Source organism: Hakea prostrata, chromosome 5 (genome assembly GCF_041222555.1).
Source record: "Hakea prostrata isolate BN-2017 chromosome 5, UWA_Hpros_2, whole genome shotgun sequence".
Lineage (NCBI taxonomy): Eukaryota > Viridiplantae > Streptophyta > Magnoliopsida > Proteales > Proteaceae > Hakea > Hakea prostrata.
The window spans coordinates 56,851,643-56,872,039 of NC_142604.1; the positions used below are offsets into that span (position 1 = coordinate 56,851,643).

At 39.1% G+C, this 20,397-nt stretch overlaps 1 protein-coding gene across 2 annotated transcripts in view; it reads right to left on the reverse strand.

The window, feature by feature from the left end:
* Positions 1 to 17,601, reverse strand: part of LOC149016708 (chaperone binding / ATPase activator) — a 34,716-nt gene extending 17,115 nt beyond the window's left edge. The window contains exons 1-4 of one of the 2 annotated variants that reach the window (XM_089154788.1): positions 17,506 to 17,601; positions 17,086 to 17,247; positions 8,259 to 8,312; positions 7,868 to 7,948 (exon numbers count right to left, since the gene is read on the reverse strand). In XM_089154788.1, the coding sequence (XP_089010914.1) occupies positions 7,868 to 7,948; positions 8,259 to 8,312; positions 17,086 to 17,241 (291 nt within the window). In that variant the 5' untranslated portion in view covers positions 17,242 to 17,247; positions 17,506 to 17,601. Of the gene's footprint in view, positions 1 to 7,867; positions 7,949 to 8,258; positions 8,313 to 17,085 lie in introns of both variants that reach the window. The other variant, XM_089154787.1, reaches the window with a different exon arrangement.
* Between the last annotated feature and the right edge of the window lie 2,796 nt (positions 17,602 to 20,397).

Genomic DNA, 20,397 nt, shown 5'->3' on the forward strand with positions numbered 1-20,397 from the left:
GCAGATGAAGACGATAATCCCTACAAGGGACTAATCAATTGCATAAGATACTGAATACAAAGAAATGAACTAAACCTTCCTGAAAGCCCACTTATGAGCTATAGAATCAGCAGATGCCAAATGCCAAGTGCATGAGAGGCTCCCTAAGATTCAACATTGAAGTTATATATATATGTAACTAGGTTGCAATCAGCTGATGATCTTCAATGAAACAGTCCAACCAACCCATGATAGGGATATCCAGCCCCTTAAAGCTGCCCTGACCTCTTCTATGACACAAACACAATGAACAACAGAGCAGATAGGACCTCGGCAATTCCTGCAATCACCTTGGCCAGCACACCTGCAATTCCTACACCAACACTAACTGCATTCATACACCCTTACACTCATACACATGCACACACAAAAGGTTTCAATCAGCTGATGATCTTCAATATAACAGTCCAACCAATCCATGCTAGGGATGTCCCACCCCCCCCATGCTAGGGATGTCCCACCCCTTAAAGCTGCCTAGACCTCTTCTATGACACGCACACAATGAACAACAGGACTGATAGGACCTCGGCAATTCCTGCAACCACCTCGGTTAGCAGACCTGAAACTCCTACACCCTGACAATTCATATGGCATAACAGAAGCTGTCAAAGAAATATAGCAACTAAATCAATCACCAAGGTGATTCAATCAACTGAAATAGAAGGTATTCCACACCCCTGAATTCTATTTGACTGCCCCTTTACAAGAAACTCAATCTCCTCTGCAAGCACAGCTCATACATTCCCTTTACAAAATTCTTCTCTCCCCCATCTCTTCCCTCCTATCCCCTAATATATCCCCTAATATACCCCCAAAAACAATCCTAATTAACCCCCTTACATGTAGGTCTCATTCCCTGCAAAGATCCGACCTGCTGACACGTCTAAGGTGTGGCTGCCCCCCAATGAAACCATGCCACCTGCCCTCATTCCCTATTTGCTGCTTTATCCCCCTACATACCCAGCTGGTGATGATCCCCTGTGATCACCTACCACTTATGCAGTTATACTTGAGACAGGACCCAGAAAACACCAACACGGTCATTACTTCATGATCCTCAAATAAAACCCTTATATGAATAAAACTAAGTTTGCCTATGAACATGAAAAAGATTCAATTCTGCTTACCCACCCTAGTAGCTCCCACTATAATGAGGTCAAACACCAGTTTCATCTCTGTTATATGTTAGAAATGTTGGCACTATAAAAACAAAGCAATGATTACTTGACCTCCTACAATGGTGATAAACTGCCAAACAACTCATGATACTCTATATTCCCTGCAAGGTATTCCAGTTCAAACCAAGTGAAGACACAACCCAGCCCCAGATGACCTCAATAAAATCAAAATCGATAGCAAGATGAAGAGTTGATCTCCCCAATTTATCACAGACAACACAAAACTGACAGAATAAACCATTCCTTTGTTACCTCTTGTATCATAACTAACATGCTGAATATACAGGCCAGCATTCACAATAGGACTATATCAGAACAAATTCTCTTCAAATATCTCCAGGGTTTCAAGTATGCACGTGCAAAGAACATATCTCATCAGAGGGGGGATGCTTTTTCAAGAAAAGAGGCTCAAAAGAAACATCCCATCATTTGTGAGAGTCAAAACATGTCTATTAGCTTTTGAAACACAGTTAAAATAAAAACTACTAGAAAGAACAGAGAAGAGAAAGAAGACAGAAGTGGTTGAGAACAGCAACAACACAGAAGAGAAAAGAGGTGGAAAAGAAGAAGAAGAGATGACGGATGGAATGGAGATTGCATAAGATACAACCCTCGCCCTCAATAATATATTATATAGCCAAAAGTTTCCAAACTAAAAAAGATATCCAAGTATCTTTCCAGATTAGAAAGATCTTCAAATATCTTGAGTCTAACAAGAACTAAAAAAGGAAAAAAATATTGTAATCCAAATAGATTTGCTTGACATCCAAGCAACCAAAAAAAAAAAGAGAAACAAACTAAAAGAACCAAGAAACTAATAAAGGGAACAATAAGCAAGTGCATGACCCATGAGCACTCCCACGGTACACAAGGATCATGCCATGCGCCTTACAATACTTTTTAACACTCGCCCTCAAGCTAGAGTACGCATATCAAAGGCTTTAGCTTGGAATACCAAGAACATATATTAAAGAACAATTTTAATCTTAAGCAAACGTAGCACTAGCGAACGCCAATACACACTGAGAGAACTTCACCCAAGAAGACCCATATGCACCCCCACGGTACACAAGGATCATGCCCCTTAAAATACTTATTAACACTCCCCCTCAAGCTAGAGTACGCATATCAAAGGCTCTAGCTTGGAATACCAAGAACATATATTAAAGAACAATTTTAATCTTGAGCGAACGAAGCACTAGCAAACACCAATACACAATGAGAGAACTTCACCCAGGAGATAATCAACAGCAACTCCAATAAGTAACCTCAATGCTGAATGCACTATCCAGCAATGAGAACAATAGGCAACAGTGAATATGATCCATGCCCATAAGTACAACAACAGCAATAACATCAAAGGCACTATCCAAATAATGCCAATAGTGGTAAGTAGCAATTGCCTCAAAAGTATAGCATCTCTAGTGGCTACATTACAAGGGACAGGTATAGTTAGAAATCTCCACAACAGAAGATAAAAGGTGTAGCTGCAATGTCCACAAATAAGCACTTTAAAAGAAGGGAAGTAGTATGTAAAAGAATGGGTATGAAAAAGGCAGTATGGGTTACTGCAGACCAAGTAGGTAGTTGTTGTTGCTGTAGAACATCATCTTAGGATAAAAGTCTCCACTTCAAAAAATCTTGAGTAGAAATAAGATAAATCTCTAATCTCCCCCTCACATGTAGCATTACACTTGGACAAATAATAATAACCAACGATCAGTCTTAAAGTATAAGCACTACAGATGTTTGCAAGAAACTCCTGGTAAGCAAGAATGGTAAGCATAATTTTCAAGTATTCAACAACTGTAGGCAGGTTTTCTGTAGGAAAAGGTAGAAAAACAGCTAAATCTTCATAGTCCTTGATGTGATGACAAGAAGGCCTAAGTAATAGTTGGCACAGTAATAGTCTTTTAGAATAGTGGCAGATAGACATCAACAGGTAGACTCCGAATATCCTCAGAAATGACTCTGAAGCCAGTAATTTTCTAATTTCAGAGCAAGATCTATAGCCACCACTCTGATACCATGTAACAAAATTAAAATTAAAATAACCAGAAAGAATAGAGAACAGGAAAGAGAAGAAGTGGTTGAGAATAACAACAGCTGCAGAGAAGAGACAGGTGGTGGCAAAGAAGAAGAGATGGAGGAGGGAATGGAGAGTTATGCAAAATACGACTCTCCCCCTCAATTGTATATCATATAGCTAAACTTCCAACAAAAAGATCTTCAAATATCTTTCCAGATTAGAAAGATCTTCAAATATCTACCAATCTAATTACAAAGTACTGAAAAAGGAAACAAATTTTGCAATCCTAAACTGGATTTACTTGAGATCTAAGCAACAAGATAGAAAAAATAATTATAAAAAAAAAAAAGGCAACAAACTAAAAAGAGAAGAAAAATAATAAAGGAAAAATAAGCATGAGCATAACCCATGTGCACCCCATGGTACACAAGGTTCATGCCCCCTAACAATACTTGTTCATTACAAGCTTTCATTAGAAGGTCGTCCTGAGCCCAGCGATCTTGGAAATAAATGACTGGGGAAAAGCAAGGCATGCCACTTGGCTGCCCAGACCATCCCTCTCCTGATGTAACCAAGGTCAGCAAGCATAGGGCACTTCATATTAAATGCCCAAAACAGCCCCCAGGCCATGAGGTATCTAAACCTGGCCGAACATCCTAAGGGGTATTTTGGGCATTTTACACCCCTTCTCGGGGTCATACCGGTCCAGTTGCTTTGCCAATGCTGTTAAGAGTTGGAACATACTTTTATTTTCTTAATCAAGTTAGTTGTGACTTGTGAGAGTCCTAAGTCCTAACGTAATTAGGAGTCTTAGTAGGAATCCACATTCAAGTAGAACTCCTTGTTAAAGTTGATCTATTATTATGCAATCTGCTTCTGTTTAGGAACTCTTACTTCAGAGTACTTTCGTAGATCAGGAAGTTAAGTCTATTTGCAATAAGGAATTCCAACCCAAGTTGGATTCCCAGAGTTGAGTCCAAATAGGTTCCCAATCAAGTTCAAGTTGGTTTTCTTTAGTCCTAGTTATATTCCTTCAATGTAATAAATGCTATAAAAAGCCCCTCACGCCTTGTAAACAATTCAGATTTAATAAAATTTGATAAGAGCAATGAAGGAGAATTGGAGTTGTGGGTTCAAGAAGGATCCCCACAGCTAAGTGCTTGATTTTCTGCAATTGTTCTTCACCTTCTAAAGCCTGCAACAGCCTTGTGACCATGGTTGAAGATCTCGCTCTCGAGCGAGATCTTCACCACCTTAAAAAAGAGAGATCTCGACCATCTCGTTGAAATCTCGGTCGAGATATACAATTTTTTTGCATCAACTCGATGACCCATCTCAGTGGGTTTTAGGGTCCCAATTAGGTTGAAACTTGATAGTAGCCTATTTAAGGCCTTTTAAACACATTGGTGGCCTTGGATTTGACAGAAAAACAACCCTATGTGTGATTTCTAAGTCTACCCATAGTGTGAAACCGAAACGTTATAGGATTAAGGAATGCAAGGTTATACAACATGTAATATAGAACATTTAAGGCATATAAATGAAGAGCAAGTGTATCAAATGCATCAAATAACCTAAAAGTTATCTAAATTGCATCCATATGAGTATCACAATCTCAATTTTCAAGAATAGAATAATAAAATTGTACAACCATTAAAAATTCTATACATGTCATTAAATCATAAGTTCATAAGACAAGCAAAGAATGATTGATCTTCCTTCGATATTGTAGATGTGCTAAGAGTAGTTGCCAGTGAAAACCCAGCCGAAATCCACAAAAAATGCAAAAATTGAGAGTTCCAGCGAGACTCAGGGCGAGATATGGCAAGATATAGCGAGATATCCCAACTCTCTGCTCTCGACCTCCATCTAGTCTCGCCTATGTAAAAAAAATGAGATATCTCGCAAGATCTCCCACCATGCTTGTGACAGCACCAACAGCAGCTTAAGAGTGAACTAGTCCACTTTCCAATAAATAAGTTCAATCCCCCACCCCATATACAACCCATTCCCCTCCCCCCCCCCCCCTTTCCAAACAGTTCAAACTGGATTAATAAAATTTGATAAGAGCAATGAAGGAGAAATGGAGTTGTGGCTTGAAGAGGGATCCCCACAGCTGAGTGCTTGATTTTCTGCAATTGTTCTTCATCTTCTAAAGCCTGTGGCAGCCTTGTGACAGCATCTACAGCAGCCTAGAGTGAACCAGTCTACCCTCTAATAAGTAAGTTCAATCCCCTACCCCGTAAACAACCCAATCCACCCCCCCCCCTCTCCTCCTTATGGCAGCAGCACCCCTCCCCTACCTAAAACCCTAGAGGCCCGCATCCCCTTCCCCCTATTAACCCTCTCCTAGGATCGCACTCCCTCCTCTCTCTCTCTCTTCTCCTACTTCTAAACCCCAACATTGCCCCACCCGTAGTAGTTGCAGAATTTTCTTGCACCTCATCTTCTTCCTCTAGAAACCTTGAACCCTAATTTCACCAGAATCTCTATATCTCGCTGACCCTTTATCCAAAGTATAAATCCTTTTAGGACTAGCACCTCTCACACCCCGTTTACGTTCGACTCCAACCCCTACCACAACGTCTAAAATTACAAAAAGCTAGTTTGTAAAATTTCTGCAATTACATTCCTACCGAAAACAGAATATTTTTCTCTTAATTTCAGACCCAATTCTAGTTTGGCCAGTCCCTAAATGCCTCCCCAACTAACCCTAGACCTACCCTGTACTTAGATCTAAGAGTTGGAAACCAAATCAGACCTAGCCACAGGGATCCTTTTATGTCTTAAGTACAATACAGCTGCTGTCCTTGAATTCCAAAAGGGAACAGCAGGGTTACAAGCTCTAAACTGCTGCTGTCCTTCGAGATTTTGTTCCAGTTTACCCGCTGCTTTCTTGGTAAAGATCCTCCTCCCCTGTATTCCAGGGTTACATCATCTCCCCCCACCCCCGGAAACTTAAAAAGATAATATTAATAACAATAAATAGAGGCATGCCTCTCCCTATCCAGCCAACACATTGGTCCAGGCCATCCACAGGTAGTAAGCGACAGACATCCCACTGTCTATCCTCAATGGTAGTAATAAAACAACAAGAAATTGACATTCCTTGTCCACTGATACCTCATCCTGGAGGGGATAAAATGCATCTATATCAGGTAAACTAAAAAATCAGGGGGTAAAAATGCATCAACAGCAACAATAAGGAAGTGATGCTCCTGATCTGGTAGTCAAAACATGCCACAGCTGTTCCTTTGTCACTAAAACCTTTCTTAAATGCACCTATTCCACATCATTATCCACCAAAGCATCAACTTCCAAACAAGTTTTCCATTACCATCTGAGGGATAGAAGTTCTTTTTTCAATTTTCTTTTGGGGTCAAAAGATGGGAAATTCCTTGGAGAGCCAAAATTAAGAATAATGAATCAATGAAAAATACAACAAGAAAAACCAACTGTGGATAGACCCACAATTGAGTTATCCACCACATTTTCACCTGTGACACAAAATACTGCCCAATAGATGAGGAAATGAATACCAAAATTCTGATATAACAAGCACAGTAAAATAATAAAACTGTAAGAAGCAAATAAAAGTAAACAAATCAGGAAATGGCACACACAGCAGAGACAATCCAGTACATTCATTACCCATTCATCGTACTAGCTTTTATCAGTTGCCTTTGTAAGGAAAAATTCCCATACTCTATTAGTAAGACGGTCAATAAGCTAAACATGGCGCTGGATTATCTCCAACCTCCAAAGATAACCACTTTTTAAAAATTAAGTTCCTGGCCCAAAGATTATGGATAGTTATGCAACACCAAGTTGATCAGTCCAGAGGAACCAGTGTTGACAAGGGTTCCAATCCACCAATCTGAAAGCAAGCCCCTCACCAACAACCCCCAAAAAAATAATAATAATAATAATAATAATAATAAAAAAATTAAAAAATCTTATACCTATATTCCAGGATGAGCCACCATCATATTAAAATCTTTCAAGAGCTCTGTTTCAGTTTATGAGAGTATAGAAAAGTCTTTTATGAGTCAATTTATAAATTTCAGAAAGCCTTTATATACAAAACCACCACACCCAGATCAATCAAGGATGCTATCAGTAAAGAAATTTGAGCCTACTAAAAAAATTCGACTGTTCTTATAAGATTGGTGTCCCAAACCAGTTTTCTTCCTTCTTTTCCTTCTAATTTGCTTTCATCAGGTGCAATCCTACATTCCTACCCTTGTAACTTCAACTATTCTTCCTCCTCTCATCTATTCCCTTGATTCAGCACCAAGCAACCCTGTTTCTAATTCAATTTCCAAATTGCTACACCTGGCAGTCTTCCATTTTATTGCTTCTAATTTTTATTGCTGCTCTGCTGAACTGATTCTACATAGATCATGGTATAATACACGACTATAGCTCTTATTTTCAGAATCTTTTCAAGAACCCCAAAAAGCATCAACAGCACAACACATTTAATCCCAAAGAATTGAAACTAGCATGCAGCTAGATGATTGTTTTAACAGAAAAGGACACATCGACATGTATTCTAGCAGCACATTGAAGAAATTAGAATTACTGCAAAAAAAAAAAACTGTAGGCCGAAATAACTCACATCGCCTACACACTTTGTTACTTCTGAGATTTCAGCATTGCCACAAGAAAATTCCAAGGAACTCATAGAAGTAAGCAATTCCTGCAATTCAAGCCCATTGTTAAGATGCATTAGCCAAGATGATTAAAGCATTAACATACAAAAGATAAACCATCATTCTGCAGTCACAAAACAGAGTGGGTTCCATCATTTGCGGTGCTTAAATTATGTCGACAAGAGCAATAAGCCATCATTGACTGCTAGCTTCAGTTCAAACACTGAAAACCACATTTATACAATGGTTACAAAGCTATTTGACCCTTCAGAGAAAGTATAACATGTATCCTGCCTGAACATGAGATCAATGAAATCCAATTCAATCACCAGATCTCCAGAAGTTCACGACACAAACCTTTATCCTACTGCTTGCCCAAGTATTAAGATTTTTCTCTTCCCAAGTTCCTGCCTGAACAAAAAATAAGAGCAGTTACTATATGAAATTGCATCATAGAGCATTAGTGACAATTAAAATAGGATTTCAACCAAAAAGCTGAGAAGATTTCAACGGACCAAATTTTCCAATTCAAATTGATTGACACCACCCACATGGAGAGCAAAAATTCCAATCTACATGATTAGATGTTTGACATGTGTCCCATCTAAAAGAAAAATCTTCTTTTTTAGGTAAGGAAAGAAAAGATTTAGATTCCTATATTTTTTTGGAATTTTCCAAAAGAAGAGGATTTGTTTGATAGATGTCAAGCATCCAACCATATGGATTAGAATTTTTCCTCTCCATGTAGGTTTCCTATTTGAATGATTCTCCTTCAACAGTGCTTTTGGCTTGGCTTTACTTCTCTCCTCTCCATCACACCCCATTACAAGGCTTATGTTACACTAAGTAACAAGTCAGCACTAACTCCATTACCCTTCACATATCATCTCTCTTTTTATTTTCTTGAATTGCATTTTCAGACTTTTTAGACCCAAAATTCAAGGTTAGATCTACGCCAATCTAATAGTTAGATCTATCCCAAACTTCAGGACCTCATACCCTCAACCCTAGCCCCTAGTGACCTTCCATCCCAATTTCAAACCTCAGACCAACCAAACCCCGAATTTACCCATCCTTGTTATTATCACCCTATTTTCCCTCCAGAATCAAGAAATCCAATATCTCCCAAACCACCCATCCTAAATCATTGCAACTTCAGAAAATTATTCTAAGGAACAAAATATAAATTCCTTTCAAGTTTTATCCCATTCCCCTAAGCTTTCGTCCCATCTCAAATCTACCCCATATTAACAAATTTATCAACCTCCTACAATATGGGTAAAAGTATCCTTCGTACCCTCAATATCCTTAGATACAAACTAAATCCCAAGCAAGGAATTAGAACACAATTGTCAGGAACCAACTAGGGAACAACCACTCATACACTTAAATGTCAAAACTTCAAGGAATCCTTCCTTGGTCCCTAATAAGAACCCTCTAATCCTACTGAAATTCAATGATAAAAATACAAGAATAACAAGATAGAACTGGATTTAATGGTGCCAGTCACCCCCACACCTCACGGTGTCCCTTAGCCGACGGCTGCCCAAGAATCACTCACTATATCATTCCCCCCCTCTACTCAATTTTTCCTCTATTTATTACCCCTCAACTAACCCTAATACTCTCTCACTCCTCCACATGGCATCATCCTAGGGCCCTAACACTACCGGCCCCTCAAAAATCACCTTGTCCTTAAGGTGATGGAAATTTTGAAGTTTAGTTGTCACATGGTTGCCGCATAACTGTATTAATTCAGCATCAATCTCCCAGGCTGAATCACTCAAATGTCGCCTTGCAACATGGCCACCGGAGGTATTAGCACGGTGCAAGTCTGTATTTCAGCATCAAAATATTTCTGGTTCAACATAATAGAGTCTTAAAGGAGTGAGGCAATGGAATCGCAGATAGTCCGAAAATCACTCAAGGATATATGCTGCGAAACGCATTCGATTTGCTGCATGAAGCATCCAATCTGTGAATCTCAGAGCAGTAGCCCGAGAACAGTCGACAAGGATCGCAGTCCTAGCACCCTGCCCCTTTGCAAACGAAAACAATCCTAAGAGGAACCTCGGGTCCTTGCGCTTTCTTCTCACGAGCAGCCTCCTTCGGTAATACCGCCCCAAACTTGCAATCAGTCCTCTGCACGAGAGCCTCACAACAAAGCTGCGAAAAAACTGGGGAAATATAATCAAGACTAGGAGCAATACACTCGATTCTGTAGCCGACAATGAAGCCAAACGCTGCAACCCCAATATCACCGCCTCCCTTTCCGTCTTGATTTTCAGAGGTTGAAGACGATGGCTCCCAATATTCTGGTTCGGTTGGACCACTCCTTTGGTATTTGTTTGAGTCGGATTGGTCTTGGGTTGGGGGCTTGGTTCGTTTGAGTAAGTTGGGCCCAAAATAATAATGAGAAAAGGTGGGTTTGGGTTAATGAAATGGGCCAAGCCCAAGATAGAAACTGGTTTTGTTTTAAATGGGTGTATGTAAACCCATTGGTTCGAAAAGATTGGCTGGGTATGGGTTGGGCTTACGGTTAATAGAGTGGACCATGTCCATAGTGTTGCTTTTAAATTGGTGAAGCCTAACCACTTAAAACTATAGGCTAACAAAAATGGATCGGAGGTTGGGATAATGAGGTAGGCTGCGCTTGGGGTTAATGAAATACGTTGGGCCCAAATTCAGGCCATGGGTAAAGAGAAATGGGTTGGGCGTTGGTTTGATGGAATGGATTGGGCTTTGGGTAATAAAATGGAATGGGCCCACGATAAGTCTTTTGAATGGGTTAAGAAATATGTGTTAATGAAATGAGATGGGCTTGGGGTTAATGGAATGGGTTGGGCCCAAGGGAGTTTCTTGGGGAAATGTACGGCCCAAGCTTTGAACTTGGATCTCTTGGGCTTTGAGTTTGATATTATACCTACCTGAGTTGGGCCCAAGTAATAAGATCCTTGGCTCTTAATGTCTAAACCAAACCCATAAACCGGTTTGAGTTGAGTCAAACCAACCCTAACAACCCTGAAAAGCCAGCGTCGTCTTATCCACTTTCTGCAAACAGGAACTTCAGCCGCCGTCCAGAGTTTTCCTCTGATTGCCTCTGGCCTCCCTCGAATCTCCTTCTTCTTGCAGGCTTTGGATATAGCAACAAGATTTCTCGTTGTTGCATCTTTAATCCAGTAGGCATCGATACCCGAAACTCTCATTCTCTTCTTCTCTCTTCTCCCAGTATGGCATGGAACCACCATAGTAATTGACCGATCTCTTCCGGCGATTTCACTCGGCGTTCTTTCCATCAGTTTTGCTTGGTCTCCCATTTCCACCACTCCATTAGCATCCCTATGTTCTTCTTGGTTGTCGTCCCAAATCACGCTTACCTCCATCGCGTGGCCATCGCCAAACTCAGTTTGCGGGCCTTCTCTGAAACTCACCCAATCAAACACTAGCCAAGACCTTGCGTATACCCAATCCAATGCGACTCCTTCCAAATGGAGAGTTGTACCCAACCGTTGGTCATCATTGATGTGGCGTTCCCAGCAAAACAAGAAAACCTGCAATAGCCATCTATGCATCCTCTTTGCCTGAAAACAATGGCAATACCATCGCTTCCCTGGGATCGAACTACTCTGATGCCAATTGATAAGAACCCTCTAATCCTACTGAAATTCAATAATAAAAATACAAGAATAACAAGCTAGAACTGGTTTTAAGGTTTTAATGGTGCCAGTCACCCCCACACCTCACAGTGTCCCTCAACCTACGGCTCCCCAAGAATCACTCACTATATCATTCCCTCCCCCTCTTTACTCAATTTTCCCTCTATTTATTACCCCTCAACTAACCCTAATAATCTCTCTCCTCCATATGGCATCATCCTAGGGCCCTAACAGTCCCATATGAATTGCTTCTCTCAAAAAATCCTAGAAGAACTAGCCCTCATTCACTTGAGGCTACATCATTGTCTCAGTTCAATGCATTGGGCATCACTACCAACCTTAGAGTAGGTCATCTTCACAACTTCCCTCAAAGCTGAAGTACTATTGAAGGGATGATAACCCTTTTTTCAATGGCATGGTCAATCGAATTGAGCAAATAACCCATAACCAAACACTCATTAGTCTCCTACTTAGAATGAGCCAAACTAGATATAAGAGGCTTAAGAAAGTTGCCATTGGGATGGGTAGAACAACAACAACAACAACAACAATAAGCCTTTCCCAACAAAGGGGCGGCACAGGATTCTTGCCCTCCAATCGGCGCTCAAGGCCAGCGATACAAGGCCTAAGCAACATATCCTTTCTCACCACTCTCCTAAGGACTAGGCACCCCTAGCCTAGTTCCTTCAATATGGATTATATCACTTCTCCGAACAGGAGCATTTATAGGTCTCGGAACGGGGGCCACCCAAACGACTCAGCATCACTATAGGAGCAACCCCGACCAACCAATATGATCGCTATCTTATCCATCCTAGTTTTGCCACTCATCCATCTAGCATCCCATTTCGCTACACGAGTTTATCATATGATTCTTCTAACAGCCCAACACGACCGACATCATAGCGGGGACAAGGCCTATAAAATTTTCCTTTAAGCTTTAATGGAATAGGATCACATAAGACCCGGATGCACCTCTCCACTTCATCCACCCTATTTTAATCTTTGGGAAACCTCATCTTCTAAATCACCTCTTTACTATGATTGAACCTAGGTACCTAAAACAATCACTCGAGGAATCTCTTTATCGTCAAGTATCACCACCATCATCGCGATCATGACTAAAGTTACAAACAGATATGCTTGATCTACTAAGTTTAAAGCCTTTGATTCAAAGCTACTCTCCATAATCTAATTGGTATTAATCCCCACGGGTCTCATCAATCAACACAATATCATCCGAAAAGCATACACCAGGGGGCCTCATCTGAATGTCTTTGGTTAATTCATCCATTACAGTGCAAATAGATATGGGCTAAAGTGACCGATGAGCCAAGTATCGGGAATTCATTACTGTCCCCACGTCAACACTAGTCACGAACCATCATACATATCTTAACTATATCACATATTTACTTGCAACACTCTTTCAGTACGCAAATTAACGCCAGGGACTCATCATAAGTTTTTCTAGATCAATAAATACCATATGAAGGTCTCTACATTCTATACCTTCCATAAGTCTCCTAATTAAGTAAATAGCCTCGTTGTAGATCTTCCCGGCATAAACCCAAATTGGTTCTCCGTAACTATAGTTAAGTGTCTCAACCGGGTTAATTATTCTCTCCCAAATTTCACGATGGCTCATCAATTAATGCCTATAGTTATTACAATGAATATCTCCTTTATTTTTGTAAATTGGAACCACAACACTCTCCTCCAATCATGGCATTTCCCGTGCTCATAATCTTATTAAACAACAGTCAACCAAACTAGTCCAGGGTTCCTAAGCTCTCCATACTCAATGGGATTTCATCGGACCGTGTTGGAGTTTCACCTCCAAAGCTTTTACGGACATGAAATTCTACGAATATAAGTTCGGACACAGGCCTTGGTGAAAAGTGTAATCGTCCGAACCATAAGTGCTGAAGAATGCTCATTTAGTAAACTAGAGAAATAGGTTTCCATCTTTTCTTAATATCCTCCTCACAAACTAATACTTTACCATCTCCATTTTTAATACATCTAACATGGTAAGATCTCTACTCTTCCATCCCTCATCTTAGCTATCTTATAAATAGATTTTTCCCCTTCCTTTGTGCCCAACATTGTATAACTCTTATACTCCTTCCGCTTTCCGAATTTTCTTAGCTCATTTCTATCAACCTATACCTGAAGATCCTCAACATCCTTATTTCTTTGCCATGTCTTAAAACTAGCTTTTTATTCCTAATGGCAGCTGAACCTCACTATCCCACCACCACGCTCTCATAAGAATGGATCTTTCCTTTTGATTCACCTGAACATCTTTAGCCACTTTCTTAATACAATAGCCATCTCATTCCACATTGCATTGGTATCCCCTTTAAAATCCCATTTTCCTTGTTTGACTACTTCATTAACGAAGGATTTAGAGTACTCTCCTTTCAAATTCCACCATCTTATTCGGGATAGTTTACCTTGGACCTTTATATGTTCTGGGACTAAGCACATATCCAAGACCACAAGTCATGTGTGCGTTAAGCTTTCCCGGTATCACCGAATCCGACAACAATCATCAGTCCTCAGTTAGGAAGAAATCTATTTGGCTTAGCTGTCCACTTTTGAAAGTAATTAAATGCTCATCTCTCTTTTGAAGTAAGTATTTATAATAGATAGATCAAAAGAGAGCAAAATCCAAAATTGAAATCCTGCATTCTTCTCCAAAACCATAACCTCATGAACACTCTCATATCCTCTTGATCTTTCCAATATGTCCATTTAAATCACCTCCATGATAATCTTTTCTCCGGAATTCCTTGGAATCCACCCATATTTTCCCAAAATTCAGCTAGACTTTCATCTAGTCCACGAGGTGCATATGACAAATTATATTTAGAACTCTTTCTCTATTACAAGCTGATAGCAATAATCCTATCACCACTCTTTAACATCCACACATCATTTTTTAAATCTTTATCCACATTATACCCACTCCATTTATTGTTTTCTCCCCAGATACCAAAGTTTAAAGTCATCAATCTGGTACCCTCCACTAGTCTCGAATGAAGCTAATAATCCTTCTTCTCTCATAACATCATCAACAAGCTCTACGAGAGATCCTATGTTCAAGATGCCAATCTAATCCACGTATGAGGACGCCCCGAGGGGAACCAACACCGACCGGGGGAGGAGGGGGGACGCCAGACGCCCACACAACACCGGGCATAGGAGGCGCGTGCGGGAACGAGCATAGCTTATCAATAAGGCGAATCCATGAAAAAGGTTTGGTAGATTTTCCGGTGGGGCGACCGACGCACCAACCCTCCTCCTTTACCCGGGCTTGGGACCGGCAGCAAAACACTGGGTAGAAATACATCATATATGAACAGCAAGAGCACAAAATTGAGTCCACATCAAATAATTTGTCCAAATAAGCTTGACGAAGTTCACTGAAAGAGGGAGAGTCATATTCACATCCTCTTTCTCAAAGAACCAATAAAAAGTTAAAGCATTGTGGCCATTGATCTTAAAAACCAGAGACACAGGAAAATGCCACCACATAAACCTTTTACATATAAGGAATTCAATCAGACCAAGAAAAGAAGCCCTTAAATGGGAGAAAAAGTATTCACCACAAAGGGAAAGCCAACAAAACAGGTAGACAAAAAGGCCTGGTTGGCAACAGAGGCAAGAGAACGAGAAGGCAATGCCACAGTAGGTGTGGTGAGGTGGTTGAGACTTACAAAAGGTAGGCAAATGGGTGGGAAGAGAGGTTTTGGAGGCTGGTGGTTTTGTTAGCAGAAAATAGAGATGAAGGCGGTCATAGTTGGTAGTGGTTTCAAAAAAAAAAGAGAGAGGCAACGGTTGGCTGGTAATGGTGATGCAATAGCTTTATACGTCATGGAGATTGACTCCCAAAATCCACAGCTCTAATACCAAGAAGATTAATTTAGGAATTGAGCATATGACAATGTGATGCCGCCAACCTTTATTTATTAAATTGGAGAGTACACGTTATAAAAATACCAAGATTTTACCCTACAGACAATTCTACCCTCACACCAGAACTGCAATACAACAAGTTTGTTTTCGACATTTGGTTATGCAATTTTCTCATTTCACATATTGATTATTTAGTATGGAATACCAAAACATAATAAAAATCAACAATCAATAAATCATCTGAATAGATAGAAATGCAATATCTATAATAGAAAGCTGGATTCAAGCACTTCTATAAACTATGCCAAAGAAACCTAACTAAAAGACTGCACTCTTTAGTGCATGTTGCGCAATGTTATTATCCCTTGTTTCTGCACTCTTTAGTGCATGTTGCGCAATGTTATTATCCCTTGTTTCCAGTATTCTTCTATACTAGTGGAATAAAATAACAGAATCTCCCGTTTGGGTGTGCTAGTCTGCTTTTACATGCCAACAAAAGAGACTAGCCTCTTTTCTACGCCAGGAACAAGATCCAGGAAACACCAATGGCCTTTCTTTTATCGATATTCAAAACAATTTCTTTTTCCTTCGAAGGGAAAAAAAGGGGTCCCAATTAAACACTGAGTTCCCAAAATTATATAAAGGATCACAAGTGGAAGAAGAGTGAAAACCTGCCACTCTTTGTAGTCTTCTAGCTCTAAAAGCAGTTTTAATAGGTTAGCCAAACAATATTTCACAGCTCAAAAAGCACTTTTTAGTACAGAAACAGAAGAGAAAAAGGAACTTGTTCAGTGAAAAAAATGAGTATCAAAGAGCCAAAAGGTCTTATTATCCTAATTTCTAGCTTTTTTCTGTTCCAGTAGCACAGGAAAACTGAATTTTTTTCAGTTGGGTATAGCTGCCTGTCTTTAAGTGCCAATGAAACAAGCCGACCTCTTTTCTGTTCCATGAACAAGATTTTGGAAAAAACTGGAGAATTGTTTCATCTTTTCAATTTTTTTTTTTTTTTTTTTTTTTTTTTTTTTTTTTTTTTTGGGGGAGGGGGTCTCAAATAGTTCTATCAATGTCTCAGAAGAAAAAGAGAGGATAGCAAATACTTGCAACTCTCCAGTCTTCTGCCTCTACGGCAAAGAATTTTGGAACAGGTTTACCAAAGACCATTTTATGGCTCAAAAACACTTTTTTTTTTTTTTTTTTTTTTTGGGGGGGGGGGGGGCGAGTACAGAAACATGGAACAACGTTGTAGGTGGGAAAAAAATGGTTTTCAGAACAGATGCACTACCAGACGCGCCCTTAGAGAGTGTAATTTGTCCAACCTCCTCAGAAAGTACAAGCATTCTTTCTCGGAGAATAAGAACACTGACGCCATTGTTCTCGTGAAAACTGTTATAACAGTAGAAGAAATTGCTTTGACTTACTGGTAACTTCGACCAAACAATGACAACACCTATATATAGTAGCAATAACTAACCACGACAAGAAAAAGAAAGACTAGCTGCTAGTGCATTAATAATCAAAGATGGCGTTAGCTCATAGAAAAACTTGACCAAACCAAAAGAAAACTAATAAAAACAGAGCCGGACACAGAGAGGGATGGCACCTACTCGATTCCATACAGATCCCAAGGCGCTGGGCTGCGATTGCATAGATATGTCATTAGCAGAAAGCTTGCGTGGAACGGGAAGTGGAGCGGCGTCTTCATTGGCTTGCCTGACCCAATAGGTGTAAGAAGACTGCTTCTCGTCAACCCCGCTTTCCATCCTCTCCTGATCAAAAGCTCTAACCTCAACAGAAAGACCAAAAAGACTGCAACTTCCTATATCTAAGGAACCAAATGTCCTCTAGAGCTGACGGCGAGGACCTTATCAATCAATCAATATAACAAAAAGCAATACAGGGGAAAGAAGGAGCAAAATTAGCGAGCCAAAGGCTTTAAATTTTGATTGTTAAATGAATCTCCGCGGCAGAGAGAGGGTGCGAGATCTGAATGAGAGAAACTGGCAAAACGCAGCGATGGAGATTACCGGCAATGTAGCTTGAGATCAAACCTGGGGAAGACTTTACCCTACGCATGCAATTTACGGTCTATATGTATATATATTTTTTAATACCCCTCTTTTCTGGGACGGGATGGGGTTGGGCCGTCGGGGTATATATTAAGTCTTCACTCTTCACGTCTACAGTCTACTGATTAAATGCAAACGTTGGATGGCGACACTTCTCGAACCTTCCGAAACACTTCACGAACCTTCCGAACGCATGGGATCCAACTTATCATGTTGGATATTATTATTACCAAAAAAATAAAGCGAAAATTTTGTTCTTATTACCAAAAAAATTCGTTTTTCCGTTGGATTTTTGACATGTAACAAATTGATCTTATTACCAAAAAAAATTCTGATCTAACATTCATTTTCAAATGAAAAATTAGGGGTTGAACGAACTTCTTCCCTTTTCTTCTGTTCTTCCATATTCAGGCTATTCTTCCGTTTGAGGAAAATTCCTTTTGACCTCAAGTGCCATTGTAGCATATTCCTCACGAACCTTTTTATCTCTAAGGCTTCAAGCATCAAGGTGCAAAATCTCCATTTTAGCTACAATATCAGAAGGTGAAGATGTTCTGCAACACTCAACCTCTCTGCCACGTAAACTCCATTTTTCATTTCTTTTACAAAAAAGAACATAAAAAGATAAATTAATCACCGCTCATTGGGAGAGAATCCAAAAGATAATATGATCCTTATCTTCCACAGCTTTGCTTGAACGGCTTCTTCTTTTCTTTTTCAAGGCAACTGAAATTTCTCTACAACTTGGTTGACAATGAGACAACTGAAACCTTTCTACAAAGAAGGCTCTGTAGCCTTTTTGCCTATTTTACAAATCTGATCAATCTCAGATCAAAGACTCATTCCAACAATAACAAAATTATCTTCCATTGATTTGCTCAAACGATTTTTCTTTTTTCTTTTTTCTTTTTCAAGGCAATCAAAATCTGTCTACAACTCGGTTGAAAATGAGTCACTTGAAACCTCCCTAAAGAATCGACTCTGTAGCCTTTGTTCTCATGATTCTTCCCCTGATATTGTTTGGAAAAAAAAAATTGAGAAAAAGAAAGAAGATAGCAAACGGCGAGGAGAAAATAAAAGAAATAAGAAAATTGGGGTTGCCCATCTCTGTTCTATTCAAGATTGGAAGTTGAATGGGATCCCAATGGCATGGTTTATCTACAACTAAATACTTGTTGACTATAAAGAGTTCGATGATCAATTTTAAAGAGGAGAGGGTGGTTAAGGTGTTGTGAATATAGCTTTGTTAAATTTGGTTTGTGTTTGAGACCTTAGAAAAATCATACTTCTATTATTAGTGGGATGAATGCCATTATTCTTGTGAAGTAACAATCTCATTCATTTACATATAGATTACAATTGGATGAAGAGGAGTTGATAGCTAATATTTTTTGAGCATATGTGAGAATGATAATAGATTACTCATTATTTGGTGATGTGGCTATCTTTGACACTACCTTTTGTACAGATGAAGGGAAGGTCATTTGGTATTTTTTCTGGATTTAATTATCATAGAGGAATCGTAATATTTGGGGTTGCACTTTTCTATGAAGAGACAATTGAATCATTCAGATGGTTATTTAAGATCTTCTTGGAAACTCATGAACAGAATAAGCCTAAAAAAAATTACAAATCAAGATGCCGCAACGACAAGAACTTTTTCATCAAAGTTTTCTGGGACATGGCATGGTTTGTGTACTTAGCACTTAATGCAAAATATAAGTAAACATTTGGGTCACTTAATGAGGACGAATCATGCTTCCTCGCAAAATTGAAAAAATGTATGTATGAATATGATGAGAAAATACATTTTGAAACTGCATGGGAAGAAATAAGGTCCAATTATCAGATTGAAGTTGGTTCATAGTTAGATCGCATTTATGGATTTAAGAATAAATGGGATAATTGTTATATAAATAATACATTCACACGAGGCATGCGGAGTACACAACTAAGTGAAAGTATAAATACAGACATAAGAGAATATACAAAGTCTACTTTAGACATTGTACAATTTTTTACGCATTTTGAAAGTGTGGTCATTGATAAGCTTGCAAATGAATTGAAAGCTGAGTTTGAGTCAGAAAATAAGCTACCAAAAAACTCATTCTTATACATACCCATTATGAGACAAGCATCAGAAGTCAATACTCCTAAAATGTTTGATTTAATTCATCATGAGTATATATGGGTTGATTGTTGATATGTGAAACATAAAAATGAAAGTACAATCCCTCATAAATATATTGTTTGCATTCTTAATTCAAGTGAGGTGGACTTCAAAGTAGAATGTGATCCATCTAAGGCTATGGTTCAATGTAACTATAAAAAATTTGAGACATTTGGCATCTTATGTCGTCTTGCTTTGAAGATTTTGAACACTTTAAATATCAAATTTATTCTTGATGCGTACATTTTGACAAGATGGACTCGTGGAGCAAAAAATATGGTTGTGAAAGATAGATAGTGGAACACAACTTGAAAATGATGTTAATTTAAATAGTACACAATGTTATAAACGCCTTTGCTATAAAGTTGTAAAGATTGCATCACATGCATCCACTTATGAGAAGAGATATAAATTGGTGAATAGTGTTGCTAATGATTTGTGTGCATAGTTAAACAATCTACACTTACCAATTATAAATTGTGATGAACAAGTTGAGATTCCAAATTTAAATGTTGCAAAATGACTCAAAATGAAAGAGAATAAAAAAAGAAAAGGCTCCAAAACAAGTCGATGAATCAAAAGTTGTATTGAAATACAAAGTAAAACAAAGAAAGGCTACCGAAAGCAACTAGTACCTATCTGCCCACTTCTACATTATGCAATGGAGGGGATTCAAGTCA